The 15884-nt window shown below is 42.9% G+C and overlaps 5 protein-coding genes across 5 annotated transcripts; 3 read left to right on the forward strand and 2 right to left on the reverse strand.

The window, feature by feature from the left end:
* Window positions 1–791: 791 nt before the first annotated feature.
* Window positions 792–3404, reverse strand: IME2 (protein kinase IME2; the record flags this gene model as incomplete). Its single annotated transcript, XM_003647504.1, has 1 exon — window positions 792–3404. The coding sequence occupies one exon, from the start codon at window positions 3402–3404 to the stop codon at window positions 792–794; it is 2613 nt and encodes an 870-aa protein (XP_003647552.1).
* A 1380-nt stretch (window positions 3405–4784) lies between these two features.
* Window positions 4785–7226, forward strand: PRM10 (pheromone-regulated protein PRM10; the record flags this gene model as incomplete). Its single annotated transcript, XM_003647505.1, has 1 exon — window positions 4785–7226. The coding sequence occupies one exon, from the start codon at window positions 4785–4787 to the stop codon at window positions 7224–7226; it is 2442 nt and encodes an 813-aa protein (XP_003647553.1).
* A 379-nt stretch (window positions 7227–7605) lies between these two features.
* UTP10 (snoRNA-binding rRNA-processing protein UTP10) lies at window positions 7606–12939 on the forward strand (the record flags this gene model as incomplete). The annotated part of the gene is made up of 1 exon (XM_003647506.1): window positions 7606–12939. The coding sequence occupies one exon, from the start codon at window positions 7606–7608 to the stop codon at window positions 12937–12939; it is 5334 nt and encodes a 1777-aa protein (XP_003647554.1).
* Window positions 12940–13241: 302 nt separating this feature from the next.
* GMH1 (Gmh1p) lies at window positions 13242–13979 on the forward strand (the record flags this gene model as incomplete). The annotated part of the gene is made up of 1 exon (XM_003647507.1): window positions 13242–13979. One exon carries the CDS (start codon window positions 13242–13244, stop codon window positions 13977–13979), a length of 738 nt encoding a protein of 245 aa, XP_003647555.1.
* Window positions 13980–14169: 190 nt separating this feature from the next.
* Window positions 14170–15864, reverse strand: Ecym_6363 (uncharacterized protein; the record flags this gene model as incomplete). Its single annotated transcript, XM_003647508.1, has 1 exon — window positions 14170–15864. The coding sequence occupies one exon, from the start codon at window positions 15862–15864 to the stop codon at window positions 14170–14172; it is 1695 nt and encodes a 564-aa protein (XP_003647556.1).
* Window positions 15865–15884: the final 20 nt, after the last annotated feature.

The raw sequence follows: 15884 nt of genomic DNA on the forward strand, positions 1-15884 counted from the left end.
AGATGATGGGCTTTTGATTAGCCGCCTTTAGTAGTGAGATATAGGTTTTTACGAATTTAATGCGTAATGTGAGTAGCGGGGAATAGGGGTTGTGGGTGGTGAGCAGAAGCCCTATGTATTTTGTTGGAGGGGCCCTCTGGTTGCGTGTGATATAAAGTGTCGATCATTTCGCTCTAGCCATTCTCAGCGTGTGTCTGGAACGACGCGCTGGTCCAAAATACTGGCTCGTATTTCGCAAGGCAGAAAATCGCATTTTGGAAAAATCAATGTATCAGAACGGTAATATCCAAGTACCTTTAAAGCAAGTTTATCATATATGAGTGGGATAGCTGGGGCTAGCGGAGGGGTGTCGTATACGAGTTGTGCGGTTTTCGGACGACATGCTGGTTGGAAAGCACATTGAAGCTAGCAGCGGAACCACACATGCCTTGTTCACATCGACGCACGGAGAGCGGCATGCAGAGGAGCAGCAAGTAACGATGGGTAAAGCGAAAAAATGGGTGATGAAAGAACGATACTACTATCTGGTTACAGATGGTCATTGCGCTACTGGTATTAAGATTTGAAAATCAAGGGCAGAAGTAAGTTTCAAGATCAAGGGTCAAAAATCAAAAAAATCAAAAATCAAAAAAATAATAATGATAATAATATAGAAGGATAATAATAATAAACGATGGATGGGTGGTAACAACGAAGGAATTCGGTTTGGAGCAAGCGGGGATGAGAGCGGAGGGGTAATGGTGGTGATGGTGGTGGTGGTGGTAGCGATTGCGCGGTAGTAGCTTCTGGAATCAGAAACTTAACCCATCTTCAAAACTATGGTTTGGCGTGGGTTCATGGCGAACTTGTGCTGGTGGCAATATGTCATGTTGAGGAATAGTGGTTGGCTCCATCATGAAGTCACGAGGTATTTGGTTGTGAGAATCAGTAGAAGCATCATCGATAGACATTTCATCGATCGCATGACAATTTTGACGTGTAGAATCATGAATATAGTTCCGAGCCAATGGCTCGACGTTGCCCCTTTTGTTAACACCGCCAGTGGTGCCTTGATTCATCACATTTTTGTACATCAGAATAAAACTTTCATCTTCACCTTCAGGGTCTTCATCGTCTTCATCGTCATCATCGTCTTCTTCTTCATCGTCATCATCGTCATCATCATCATCATCTCGGTCTTCGTCCAGTTCTATATTTTCAGCGGTGCCGAATATGTCATCATACAACGGCTGTTCCTCTGCCAGCGGAGGTGGTTCTTGATATAATTCGATGTTTGTCGATAGTTCCTTAGTAATTTCTTCAGGACCAGAGACTGTAGAATCCGATGCTGCACGAACATCTCCAACATATTTCCTGTTGGAGTTTTTGGGGTGGTGGTTGTTTTTGTTGCTGCAGCTGCAGCGACTACAGATGCTGTTGTTGTCTTTGAGTTTATTGTTGGTGTTACGACTGCTGTCGCTGTTGCTGTCACTACTGCTGTTGTGGTTGATGGTGCCAATGGTAGTAGCTTTAACTGTGGTAGCAGTCGTGGCCTTAATCTTGTTAGCCGCAGAAGTGTGAATAATGTTGATATTACTGTTGCTGAGATTGTTCCCATTGCTATTATTGTTGTTGTTGTTCCCCCTATTGTTTCCGTTGCTGTTTAGATGTAGGTTGATGCTTCCGTTATTATGCTTGTTATTTGCCCTTATCTTATCAGCTGACGTCTCTTTTAAAAACTCTTGGAAGCTTAGCTGAGGTTCCTCTTTGTTAAAACTTAACAAGTTGGCTAATGTACGTTTGATCGGAATTGGATGGGCCAATGACTCTATATCATTTTCGTCGTTGGTTTCCCGCTTCCTATTATTACTGATCGTTGTATTAGCTTTAGGGGTAGTGGTGGTAGTAGTGGTAGAACTGTTATTTGTGGAATTTGCATTCGTATTCGTATTGCCGGTGGTCATTGTACCTGGTGTTATCGTTGCTGTTATCGTTTTCGTCGTTGTCGTCGTCGAGGTCCGGAGGTTAATACCGTTATTAATATTGCCGTTGTTTTTGAGATTGCCGTTAGCTTGAATGCTATTACTATTACTAGTCGTAGTGTTGTGATTATTATTATTATTAGTGGTATTATTATTATCAGTAGTAGTAGTATTAATATCGTTAAAAATCAGACGGCGGTGTTGTAACCCAGAAGTAGACAGTATTCCTGCAAACATCAGTGCCGAGTGAGCTGTAGCCAGAGACGTTTGCTTTGTCTCTTGTACAATCGTTCCAGAAAAGTAAGGCATCTGACATAAATCCTCCACCGTGGCTCTATCATCCGGATTCCACACTAAGCATGCCCTCACAACATCGCATAGGGACTCCAACTGTGGATTACACATAACCCACGAAATATCCTTACCTTCTACATATGGGAATTTTAAGTTTAGCCTCGACGCCAAATGCTCAGCTTGGAGCCAGGCGCCACCGTGGGGCACATATCCAGAAATTTTGGACTCATGACAAGGATGAGGGGTTCCCAACAACTCAAGAATCTTCCAGATCTGATCCATTTCGTCAGCACCGGGGAACAACGGCTTGAACGTCGCCACTTCTACGGCAACACAGCCAAAAGCCCATATATCCAATGGCCGCGAATACGACCCCTGGCGAAGTAGTATTTCTGGCGACCGGTACCAACGCGTAGAAACGTAGGCTGTGTATGGGGATTTGTTGGTCACATGACGGGCCAACCCGTAGTCCGCAATCTTTACGACATAGTTATCAGCATAGTGCCCAGCACTAATCCATTCCTTGCTGTAATACCGATTTGCAGGTGAGATCAAGATGTTCTCCGGCTTGATATCACGGTGATAAAAGTTGTGTGCGTGTATGTGCCGAATCCCCGAGAGAATTTGCGACAAGATGGACCGGAGAGTAGGGAGCGAGAAAACACGCCGCTTCCGACACTTCATGAGCTGGTAGATATTCTGTTCCATACACTCCATCACGATATGCAACTGGTATAACGAGTCGTCGATAAACAATTCGTAGATCTGGACCAAATGCGCATGTGCCGGAATTTGAAGAATGAACTTGATCTCTCGCACCCGCGTGTAGTCATTCAACGTGGGCAACCGTGTCATCATGGTCTTAATGGCCACAAGACCCTTGTTCTTGTTGTTCCAGTTCTCCTCCCGTATCGTGGGAATAATTGACTGGTCCATCAATGTCCCCTCCTTACCGTTGATCTGCGAAATCTCAAACTGCGCTTTCGCCAACGTTACAGACCCAAAAGACCCGTTCCCCAACTCCTGGATCAACTTGTACCTTCCCTCTACCGGCTTCAAAGGAATGTAAAATGGCGGATTATTGACATCTGGCGGGACGCCCATGGTCTCAGCCTGTACCCGATGACCTTTCTTCGAGTAGTACTTCATGAATCTATTGTTCTCTCACTTGCCGTTTGCTTGCTGTTACTTGCTGCCTGCTCTAATCGCTAGTTGCCACCTGTCTGCACTCTCAAACCATGAAAAAAAGTGGTTCAATCTAACTTTGCTTGCCTGTTCTAATATTCCCTCCTTATATATCCCTCTAACCCTTCCAAAGCCCTACTTAACGATGTCTTGTGTTTGTGGGGGTATTTCCCTGACACACATTCATTTAGCCGCCCACGACTAAATCACCTTCAATCATATTTCCCGAATGGGTAAAGATGTCTGGGTCCCCCGATAACCCACCACAAAAAATCTTGTTCATCATTTTTCCCTTAGGTGCCGGTTGTTCTGGGGGCCTCGCGCTTTTTCTTCGCTCACATTTCCCGCGCGCAGCCCACCGTCCACCGCCCTCAAACTGCTGGAGCTGCCCGCTCCCCCTGCCCCCGCTTCCCGCGTCCGTCTGTCTGCCTCCTCCTCCTCCTTCTCCTCCCCATCCCTCCCCCTATCCCTCCAGCTCCCCTTCTTGCCCGTCCGGGAGAATACTGCAAAACAAACACCCGTACACACGCCGATCACAGTTCGCACTCGCTTGCTAAGCCCCGTCTCCGTCCTGATCTACTGCTGAAATGTTCCCCACAGGCACCGTTTCAGAAAAAAATGTGTCGAGATTTGCGCTGCATAGGGTTTCACTGACGTAAGCTGTCGCATCCTTCGATTTTCCACTAGACGCCTTTTCTCTCCCTGTGCTCTCCAGCTCTTTCTCCCACACGCGTGAGCTTCTCACCACCACCGTACGGCTGCTACATTCTCTGTGCTCCCTACCTACTGGGACCCACTTGCATATCTCGCTTTCTCTAGCCGCTAGCGTTACACACTCAGCGAAAAAAACGGCCGTGCGACCTTTCTAAAACCTGGTCACGCGGACTGAAACTGAGAAGGCCTCCCAGGAGAACTACGACGAGGGGGTGGCCAAATAGAGAGATAAATCTACATTCCAAGAGCCCTGCCTAAAACGAAAAGGTCTAGCCTGCCTGTCTTTTTTCTTCTCGGCCGTTGTCCTCCGCCCAACAACACTCTATGACATAACTCCCACCAGCCAACATCGCCCTTCCTTATATTAGGCCATGCTTTTCCCTCCCCATCGTTGCGTTGCGACTTTCAAAGCGCTATAAAACCCATCGTGCTCGCTACGGTATACCCTTCGAAACCCTAACGAACGCCCTAAGTATAGCCTTTGCCAAGCTCCATATAGACATAGAACTCCTTGCATGTGGTACTAATCTTACAGAGAAAAAAAGATACCGAGGGCAAGAAAAGCAGCAAACTCAGTAAAACAATAGCAACAGAAGAACAAAAGATTAAACAACCCCTATTCTAATAATAATGTCCAACTCATCTGGGGGGAAACAACCCGAGTCCGTTCCTTCGTCCTCGTCTTCGTCCTCGTCCTCGTCGGCCACCTGCGAGGGCCAACAGGACGGATCGGGAAGGGAACAAACCGAACAAACACAATACATGGCGGCTAAATCGACACCGGGCTCGCCAGCCCAGATCGCCTCTGGCTCTTTGTTTTCGGTGCTGTCTGCGTATTCCGCAGACGAGGAGAAGCAGGCGATCTCCCTGGAGCTGTCGATTGACAACACACTGCCGCAGCAACAGCAGCGGCTTGGCCACGGTGGTGCCAATGTCGCAGACGGCAGCGTCGATGTTGAAAAGACACCGAACCGACCACACGCCGGCTCCAGTGCGGCCGGCTCCGCCGCCGCTGCCTCGGCAGCTGCGGCGCAGGAAGAGGCCGGCGGGGAGCAGGAAAAACAAGAAGAGGGCAAGATCGGCCAGCTCAAACGCCTGCTACGCCGCCACACAACCGTCAGCAGACACCAGTCCCACCCGCACTGGCTCGAAGACGCCGCCAGCCAGCAGTCCGACGAAGTTGGACTGCTGGAGCGGTTCATCAACCTGACAGGCGGCGGTCTCGTGCCTGCCATCGTAGACACCTCACAGAAAACAACGGACCTGGAGAACGGCGAGGCGGCTGTTTCCAGCGCTATCGCAGATATGGAGGTAGCCGCCCAGCAAATCGTACAAGCGCACCACCAGTCTGAGGAGGGTGCTGCCGGCGACAGCAGCACCAACGGTTCTTCGACAGGCACGGGCAGCGAGGCAACGTGCGTGCCGCCCTTAATGGAGCGGTACGATGATGAGTTCAACGAGCGGTCAGACGACAATATCAGGCGGTCATCCGACTTCATGTACGTGGCGCCCCCGCAGCATGTGCGCAGCGGGGTGCTTGGGTCCCTTTTGCGTCTGTATCGCAGCAGCGGAGACACGGCGGCAACGGTATCGCCTAGGGGTGGAGTGGCGGAAGGCAGGAACCCAGACAGAGAAGCTGCGGGAACTCCGGGAATACGGGCGGATGGGCCCAAGCAGAAGCGGCCAAAGGCAATGCGGCTTGCTAGCGCAGCGAAACTTAAACGAAAATGGGCGGCTGGGGCGTCGGAGGCACGGATCACGGTCCATATCGCGGACTTGCTACAGCGGCATAGGTTCATCGTGCGGCTGTGTCAGGCGCTAATGCAATTCGGGGCGCCGACGCATCGGCTGGAAGAATACATGGTGATGACGTCTCGGGTTTTAGAGATTGACGGGCAGTTCCTTTATCTGCCGGGCTGCATGTTGGTGTCGTTTGGGGATTGTACTACTCGGACTTCGGATGTTCAATTGGTGAGATGTACACAAGGACTGGATTTGTGGAGGCTGCACCAGGTGCATTCGATATACAAGCAGGTGGTACATGATGTTATTAGCGTTGAGGATGCTAGCAGGACGATTGATGGTATTTTGGTGGCGAAGAAGTTGTATCCGGAGTGGGCGTGTGTTTTTCTGTATGGGTTTTGTTCGAGTTTGGTGACGCCCTTTGCGTTCGGCGGGGATTGGGTGAACATGCTGGTTTCTTTAGGTATTGGATGTTGTGTTGGTTTGTTGAAGTATATTGTTGCGCAGCGTTCTAATGTGTATTCGAATGTGTTTGAGATCACGGCGTCGATTGTGGTGAGCTTCTGTGCGCGGGCGCTGGCGTCGATTCCCAACTCGAACATTTGTTTTGGGGCTACTGTGCAGGGGTCGTTAGCTTTGATTTTCCCTGGATATATGATTCTATGTGGGTCGTTGGAGCTACAGAGTCGGAATCTAGTGGCGGGGTCGGTTAGGATGTTCTATGCGGTTATATATTCGTTGTTTATTGGGTATGGGATCACGCTTGGTGCGGCATTGTTTGGTTGGCTATATGAGGGGGCGACTAACGAGACGACCTGCGAACGGAACGTGTCGCCATGGTTTCGGTTCATCTTTGTTCCTCTGTTTTCAATGGGGTTGTCTTTGATTAACCAAGCGCGATGGACGCAGCTTCCTGTGATGGTTTTCATTTCGTACGTGGGGTACATGGTAACCTATTGGTCTGGGAAGCACTTCTCTGGATCAACCGAATTCACCGCCTCACTGGGGGCTTTCGTGATTGGGATTATGGGCAATTTGTACTCGAGGATATGGAAGGGGCTCGCGATGACGGCCATGTTGCCCGGGATTCTGGTGTTAGTGCCATCCGGCATTGCGTCAAAGAGCACATTGTTGTCCAGCGTGGAAAACGCCAATAATATTGTTTCGAACAAGACTTATAATGGAATTGACAATGTTAATAGTGGAACTTCAATTTCGTTTGGTATTGCAATGATCCAGGTATGCATTGGCATTTCTGTCGGCCTGTTTGCGTCTACACTCTTCGTCTACCCATTCGGCAAGAAGAGGACAGGTCTGTTCACCTTGTAAAAAAAACAAGAATTGAGACTCTAGGGAGAGGAGTGGGAATACGCATGTGTACCTGGCATAAACACTGTGTGTCTCTCCTATTTATAAAGATACATATATACACTGCATCCATTATTAGGATATAGTATAAGATATAAGACATAAGACATTCTTCAATGAGCCCGCATCACTTCCGTGTTAAATGATCTACAAAGTTGCTTTTTTTAATGATGAAAAAATTTTGACATTTCGATGCGATGAGGTGATGAAAAGATGAACATAGTATTGTTCAAAATTAAGTTCACTTATATAGCCTATACATAACTGTGTGACTATCCTTTCGCGATTTTCTTTCCTTCACGTTTAAATAAGGGTTTACCTAAAGGAGTGGCGCTGCATAATGTCTTCTTTAAGAGATCAGCTAGCGCAGGTTGCTGCAAGCAACTCTACAGTTGCGTTGGATAGGAAGAGAAGACAAAAGTTACATTCCACATCTTTGCTATACAATCCTAAAACAGCGGCTACCCAAGACTACGATACAATATTTGAAAATGCATCTGCTGCGTTGGAGGAATTGATTCATATCGAGCCTCGATTTAAAGTGTTCTGTAAGTCGCTATTCAATGCATCCTCAGTATCCATTGACAGAAACGTGCAGACTAAGGACCAGATACAAAAGTTGGATAATGCTGTAAACGCCTACTTGATGCTAGCTTCTTCTAGGTGGCACTTGACACCAACGCTGCATGCAACGGAGTGGTTAGTTCGTCGTTTCCAGATACATATCCATAATGCAGAGATGTTATTATTTTCCACCCTTAACTACTATCAAAGTCCTGTTTTTAAGAGGATCTTAAACATTGTCAAGCTGCCTCCTTTGTTCAATGCGTTTTCCAACTTTATCAAAACAGAGAAGGTGCCTTCTAACTTAACAATAATTAGGCTTTTCAATGACTTTGAATTCCTACGGTTATACACTAACCACCTTTCTAAAACTGTCAAACAGAAAGTCACATATACAAACCAGCTTTTGTTTACATCCTGCTCCTTTATCAACTTGATTGCATTCAATTCTGACAACGAGGAGAGATTGAATGAATTAGTTCCTATTCTTTTGGAAATTTCTGCAAAACTAATGGCTTCTGAATCTGATGACTGTCAGACTGCTGCTTACACTGTAATGGTTGTCTTGGCGACAGCGTTGCCACTAAAGAAGGAGATTATTCTTGCAGCTTTGGAAACTATATTAACTAATCTATCGGAGAACGCATCTACCAAGAGGTGTGCGTTGACTGCGATTTTCAAATTGTTCCAAACTTCGAAGGGTCAAAACAGCGTCGATCATTTACCTTCAAATTTATTCAAGTTGTTTGATGCAAAATTTTCTTTAAACGTTTTTGTTGATTCCCTATCTAAGCATGATACACAGGCAGATAAATTTGCAACTGCATATGTAAGATCTATTGCGAGATATGACCATGAAAAATTGAATCTAATTATTTCTATCCTGAAGAAGATCGATTTGGAAAAGTTTGAGATGCGGTTAATAATTACAGATCTGATCCATCTTTCTGAACTCTTGCAAGAAATGTCCCAACTAGTTGAATTATTTGAATATTTTGTTTCCATTGACGAGGATATGGTTTTACGGTGTTTAAAATCTTTGAACTTGACTAGCGAACTGTTTGAAATCAGGCTCACCACATCCATATTCTCCGTTGAGAAGACAGAACAAAAGAAGCCCGATGAGATGATAAAGGAGTTGGAGGCTGCTAATGTTTTGGGTGTCAATAACGTAGTGCAGCCTTTTAAAGAGTTCTTAAACAAGAATTCTGAACATTTATGCACTAAGAGTGTGTCAATGTTTGTTCAAGACGATCAAAAATTTTCCAAGTTAGTTTCCCTATTTGTTGAAGCTGTTGGGAAAAAGTATCAACCAGGATTGTTTCTATCTTCCTTTTTCACTACATTGGAAAGTAGGATCACCTTTTTACTAAGAGTTATCGCTTCTCCGTCTGCTCCAATTGCGTTGCGATTAGTTAGTTTGTCAAATTTGTCCAAACTGATTAATTCGATTGGCAACGATTCCAATCTCTTCACCTTAATTCCAATTTTAATAGTCGCCTTGACAGACGTTTCAAAAAATGTAAGAATAGCAACCAAGAAAATTCTGCATCAGATATCAAAGAGACCGTTCACCAAACGTTACTTTTTATCCGAAAAGATATATGGAGAGGGTCTAAGTGTTCCAATTCTGAACCCAAAAGATAGTGAATGGTGGTTGAACAGATTTTTGGAGGGCTATATGGTTGAAAACTATGATATATCTTCATTGTTGATTCCAAAGAAGAATGAAAAGATATATTTACTGTTTTGGGCAAATCAAGCGTTATTCATTCCGCTGCCTTTACCCAAATTGATATTGATGCGTTATATAGGGACACATGAGTCTTATTCTTCCACTTATTCTCAAATTTTTGAAAAGTTTTTACCTAAATATATTCAAGAAAGATCTCAGTGGGAAAAGATGTGTTCTTTGAATAAGACTAACTTCAAGGACTTTGAATCCGCTTTAGTTTCGATGGTAGCCATGAAAGAAAAAAATCAGTCTGTCATAGACTTTGTTATTGATTCATTAAAGTCACCATATGAACAATTGGCATCTTTAATGGCTAAGAGAATAATTAACATATACCCCACATTGAAACAGGGAATTCAATTGCATTTGGTACAGAATATTATTGAAACTACTGCTGAGTCGGAGCTATTTTATGATTCTATAGAGACTCTGCAGGAACTTCCCCTAACTTCTGATATATTTGTTTCTATTCTAAATCAAAACACTATTAATCATGATGGCACACATGAACCAAGTAAACGAAGAAGAAGGTCATCAGCTGCAAATAAAGTTGCTCTTCAAAAGGAACAAATCTCCCATATTGCTGAGATACACTTGCGGAAGTTGACAATTATTTTGGAGGCTCTCGATAAAATGAAGGTTGGCGGCTCGGAAATTTTATTATCCACTCTTTTAAACATTTTGTCTGATTTGGAGACTTTGGATCAGGATGGAGGATTGCCTGTTCTCTATGCACAGGAAACGTTGGCTTCATGTATGTTGAATGTTATCGAATCTCTTAACTCGAATGGATCTCGCACAACCATGTTAAAATCAGTCAGAGCAGATATTTTGGTTGCTGTATTGCGGGCATCTCCATCGCCCCAATTGCAAAATAAATTGCTTTTGGTAGCTGGTTCGTTAGCTGTATTAAATCCAGAAGTTGTCTTACATTCCATCATGCCAATATTTACCTTTATGGGTGCACAGTCTATCCGTCAAGATGATGAGTTTTCCACCATGGTTGTTGAGAAGACTATCAAATCTGTGGTACCTGCTTTGTTAACCTCAGGATCCTCAGAACTTTCTGATGAGATCGAATTTCTGTTGATGAGTTTTTCTACAGCATTCTCACATGTCCCAAAACATAGAAGAGTAAGATTATTTACTACCTTGATAAAAACTTTAGGATCTTCTTCGGCCGTTCACTCATTTTTGTTATTGATGGCACAGCAATATTCGAACAATATTAGTCGGTTTAATATTGCTGATGCTAAAAGTATTTTGGAATTTTGCAAGGCTTTATTATCTAAGTTTGATGTCCTAGAGCAGTTACATGGTATTGCAGGCTTTTTAGAATTAGTAGATTTACTGGGAACTCATCATAAGGATAATGCTGAAATTTTATCACGTAGGACATTGTTCTCAAATGGTATCTTGAACTACTCTGAAGTAGAATTACATGCATTTGAGAAGAATGCATTTGACTTCATAGACAAGATAATCACAGAAGATGGTACTGAATATCACAGCACTGCAGGAAACTTGAAGTTAAGAATATTAAGCTCATTTTTGGATGTTGAACGGAATGAAGAATTCAACGGTTCTATCAAAGTAAGGTTTGGCGATGTTTTGAAACTTACTCTTGGCTTTATTAATAACGCTGAGAAACTTTTTAATATTTCGGCCAATTCCTCTGCCAACACAACATCTGATATTGAAGACTCTAATTCTGAACCTGAAGTGGATGATGCTGTTGAAGAAGTAAAAGAAATATTATTCAAATTGTTAGGGCACATCCTAGATTTGTTACCAATCAATCCGTTTGTTGAATCTGTATTGACATTAATTCAATCTACCAATGATGGAGCCGTTAGACATCACATTATCATGGTAACCAATAGTAAATTTAAGCTGGAACCAGTTTCCTCAAGTGTTATTGCTGAACGTGTAATTAATCAGCTCTTCGGTATTGTTAGCAATCCTGAAGAAGCGACCAATATTGTACAAGTTTCATTAAACACATTATCATCATTGATCACTAAATTTGGAGAGAAAATAGATTCCAAGTTGCTCGTGGAGTCATTAAAGGTGGGCTCGCAACTGTTGATATCTAAGAAAATTGAAGTCATTATTTCTGGTCTCGCAGTCTTGACAAGTACCATTTATGTGCTGGGGGTTAAATCTATTGCTTTCTACCCCAAGATTGTTCCTCAAGCACTTGAAATTTTTGAATCTGTAAAAGATTCTAATGATGAGTTACGGGAACAATTACAGTTGTCTGTAATATTGTTGTTTGCCTCTATGTTGAAGCGTATTCCTAGTTTCCTACAATCTAACCTTGCTGATGTTTTACGGGTTGTATTATTCGCTGACGGCGTACAAGAATCTATTAGACTATACGTCACAACCTTGATTGTTGAACACATTGATCTGAAGGAAGTATTAAAAAATTTGTACAAGTTGTGGTCTACTGAAGCAAGTCAGACCAATGATTCAGTGGCTGTCTCTTTGTTTTTAAGCTCTTTAGAGGCAACCGTAGAGGCGATAGACAAGAAGTCTGCCACCTCTCAATCACCTATATTTTTCAAGTTACTGCTATCGCTGTTTGAATACAGATCAATAAGTACGTTTGATAATAATACCATCAGCCGTATCGAGGCCTCTGTACATCAGATTGCAAACAGCTACGTTCTAAAGCTAAATGATAAGATTTTCAGACCATTGTTTGCTTTAACTGTAAGATGGGCCTTCGATGGAGAAAATGTTGCCAATTCTCAGGTTAGTAAAAACGAAAGGCTAATTGCGTTTTTTAAATTCTACAATAAGTTGCAGGAAAACCTCAAATCCATTGTCACCTCGTACTTTACCTACCTTTTGGAGCCAACTGCCATACTTTTACAAAATTTCACTACAGGTAAGATTTCCGATGTCAGCCTACGTCGTCTAGTTCTGATCTCATTGACGTCGTCCTTCAAATACGACCGCGATGAATACTGGAAAACCTCCTCAAGGTTTGAATTGATTTCTGAAACTTTGACAAGCCAACTAAGCAACATAGAAGATGTTATCGGGAAGTACTTGGTAAAAGCAATTGGCGCTTTGGCATCCAATAACTCGGGTGTAGATGAACATAATAAGATCATGCACAGGCTGTTGATTAGTCACATGAAGTCATCCTGTCAAAGTAAAGAAAAACTCTGGACTGTCAAATCTACTAAGCTAATCTACTCAAAGGTTGGTGAAGGGTGGCTAGTCTTACTACCACAGCTGGTTCCAATTATCGCAGAACTATTAGAAGATGATAACGAAGAAGTTGAACGGGAAGTCAGGGTAGGCCTCGTTAAGGTTGTTGAAAACGTTTTAGGCGAACCATTTGATAGATATTTGAACTGATAAATATATATAGTAGTCTTTCATATATATATAATGCTCCTTGTGAACTTTAATTCATATGCTTCACCTTTCATCAACCTTGTCAATCAAACTGGATTGGTGGAGTTGTTTCGATGAGCAAGCACACTATTGTGCAGTTTTTTTTTTTCAAAGTTGATTTTCGTTTCTTTAAGGTAAACCAAACACCTTTACAAGTGTAACAGCCAGATACGTTCAAAAGAACAGCATAAACCATTCTATATTCATCGAAACTACAATTAAATAGTTGCTGAAGTTTTGAGCGTGAAATTAGGAGGAACAAAATGTCGTCGTTACCTCGTTCAATTCAAGATCTGGAAAATTCACATCCAACCCCCCGAGTACCTATGGTTATCAGGAGGCTGTTCAAATCACCTAGAAATTTAGACTTTGAATCAGCAATGTGGGATATGGTGAATCTTATAGTCAAGCCAAGGAAAGCTTTCAGGGCCTCTTACTATCGACGTCAAATAAAGCATCGTTTATCACGTGATGATCCGTCTTTCTTTATCTTACAAATATTCTTATTGAGTCTAAGTTCTACATTTTGGTCGCTCGAGTACGGCCATTCATTTACGGAATTTCTTAAAATCATGATTAATATGATCTTCATAGACTTCTTTTTATTTGGTTTCGTTATGGCGACATTATTTTGGATTATTTTAAACAGGCCCAATCTGAAATTCCGTTCATCTCAAGATTCAAAAGTTGAATGGGCATACTGTTTTGATGTTCATTGTGATGCATTTTTAATTATTTGGGTTTTACTTTATTTCTTACAGTTTTTACTGTTGCCATTAATCAATTTGCATAGATGGATCAGTCTCTTCATTGGAAATACGCTATATTGCGTAGCGATTGGCTACTACTTTGTGTTGACGTTTTATGGCTATAGTCAGATGACCTTTCTGAAGAACGTCAATTTCATTTTGCTTCCCTCGTTACTATCGGCGATCGTCTATGTCGTCAGTCTGTTCGGTATAGATTTGTCTAACTCTTTGAATTTTTATAAATATATCTAATGACACCGAACTTATTAAAAATATACAATTATATATTAAATGGTTTAGACATCTATATAAAAGGGAAATTTTATATCAATATTAAATATTATTATTACAAGTGTATATAAACCACTAAAGTCAAACTCCTGCTCCTGCTCCTCCTCATCCGCTCCGCACTTCCCCATGTTGTTACCTAAATTCTTTTGTTTTAAGATGAGATACTGGAACCACTAGGAGGCTTCTCATTGTATCTGCCAAACTCGAGTGACTCGGACTCTTGCCATAAATTTTGTACCGTTGATTGAGCTGCCTTCATCCAGCCCCTAAGCTGCTTATCTTTTACTTCTTCAAAAATATCAAAATCGGAAACGCTTGTCGTATAGTTCTTTGTAGCAATTAGCAGTTCTTCAAATGATTTATCCGCCTCCTCTGTTTTTTGAACAACTTCAGAGCCTTTGCCGTTAAGTTGTGGACCTATAGCTAAATCTGGTTTCTGGCTTTCAAATTTGATTGCACGACTACCCTCTTCAGTCGCCAAAAACCTTTTTAATTGTTTAACTATAACTTTATGACCCTTTGGAGTGAACCGTTGGAGCGAATACAACTCCTTGTTCATTTGCTCGAGCAATTGCCTATCTGATAAATCGTGATTAAACCAAAATTTAGAATCTGAGGATGCAGCCAAATTATGCAAGTGCTGTTGAAGGTGAATTTTCTCAAACTCAATATAGAACTCGTGACGACTCTTTTTCGGGCTTGAATACCACTTTGAAGGGCTGTCGCCGTTATTAGTAGTAGCAGCACTGCTAGCATACATAGTCGTCGAAGAACCCACTTTACTCACGTCCATTACAAGATCGTTGATGGTGGATACTGAGGTTGAGTATTCTCTTTCTGATTGGGTGAAAGGCTGAAACTTAGACTTCAATATGTTCATCTTTTGTTGGAGCCTCGAACTAATATTGGAATCAGCACCATCGCTAGATTGATCATTTTCCTGGCTTGTTGAATCTTTCGAGCTTACTTTTAATACTGCTGGAATTGAGGTCTCTGTGTCATGTTCTCGCTTTACTTTGACGTCATCCAAGGCAAAATCGCATGAATAAGGACTGCTGTCTCTAATAGTAATATCTGCGTTGTCATCTGGTTCGTATGCTGCATCAAAACGTTCAAACTTGCGCTTCTCCCTATTAGCATCTGTCGTCACCGCAAGGTCTATGTATAACTGCACCGACTCCCCCTTGTCCGTTACCTCCGATTCATCGCTCCTCGTGAGGCTACTCGACCTGGAACTATACACATCATCATCATCACCACCATCATCATCCCCCTTCTCCGCCTCCTCATAGTTCCTCCGCGCTCCCTTAATAGAATGCATGTCCGCCTTGAGCTCTCTGCTGCGCTCTCTTTTTGGCCCCCATAATCTTGGGATCTTGTTGTCCCCAATACCACCTACCATCAACACAGCTCCCGAAGATCTGCTGGCAATCACAGTACCTCTCGGCCTTATAGAATGAGTCCGGATATGGTCAGCATGCGTTATTGGATTAGCTGAAACCGGTAATTTGTCCCTGTTATTGAGAATCACGTTTATAGATCCTCTCTTACCCTTTACGATTTCTTTTTCCGAACCTTTCGAACCATTAGTACTGTCAATGACCCGCCCGTCTTTATCAGCCACCAACATATTAGGCTCCTTTTTAGTCATAATATTACTGTAGAGCATGCTTATTGCGAAGGCACTGCCTTTTGTCGACGTTAGAATCCTCCTAGGTACTCCCAATCCCGATACAGGATTCCCATGCCTACTACTATCCTCTACCAAATCCTCTTCTTGACTTTCAAACACAGTGTATAATGATTTTTGAGTAGATATGTTTAATAACGAATGTCTGGGTCGCATCACTTGTTGACCTCTTTAGC

The sequence above is a fragment of the Eremothecium cymbalariae genome, chromosome 6 (assembly GCF_000235365.1).
Source record: "Eremothecium cymbalariae DBVPG#7215 chromosome 6, complete sequence".
In the NCBI taxonomy this organism is placed as follows: Eukaryota; Fungi; Ascomycota; class Saccharomycetes; order Saccharomycetales; family Saccharomycetaceae; genus Eremothecium; species Eremothecium cymbalariae.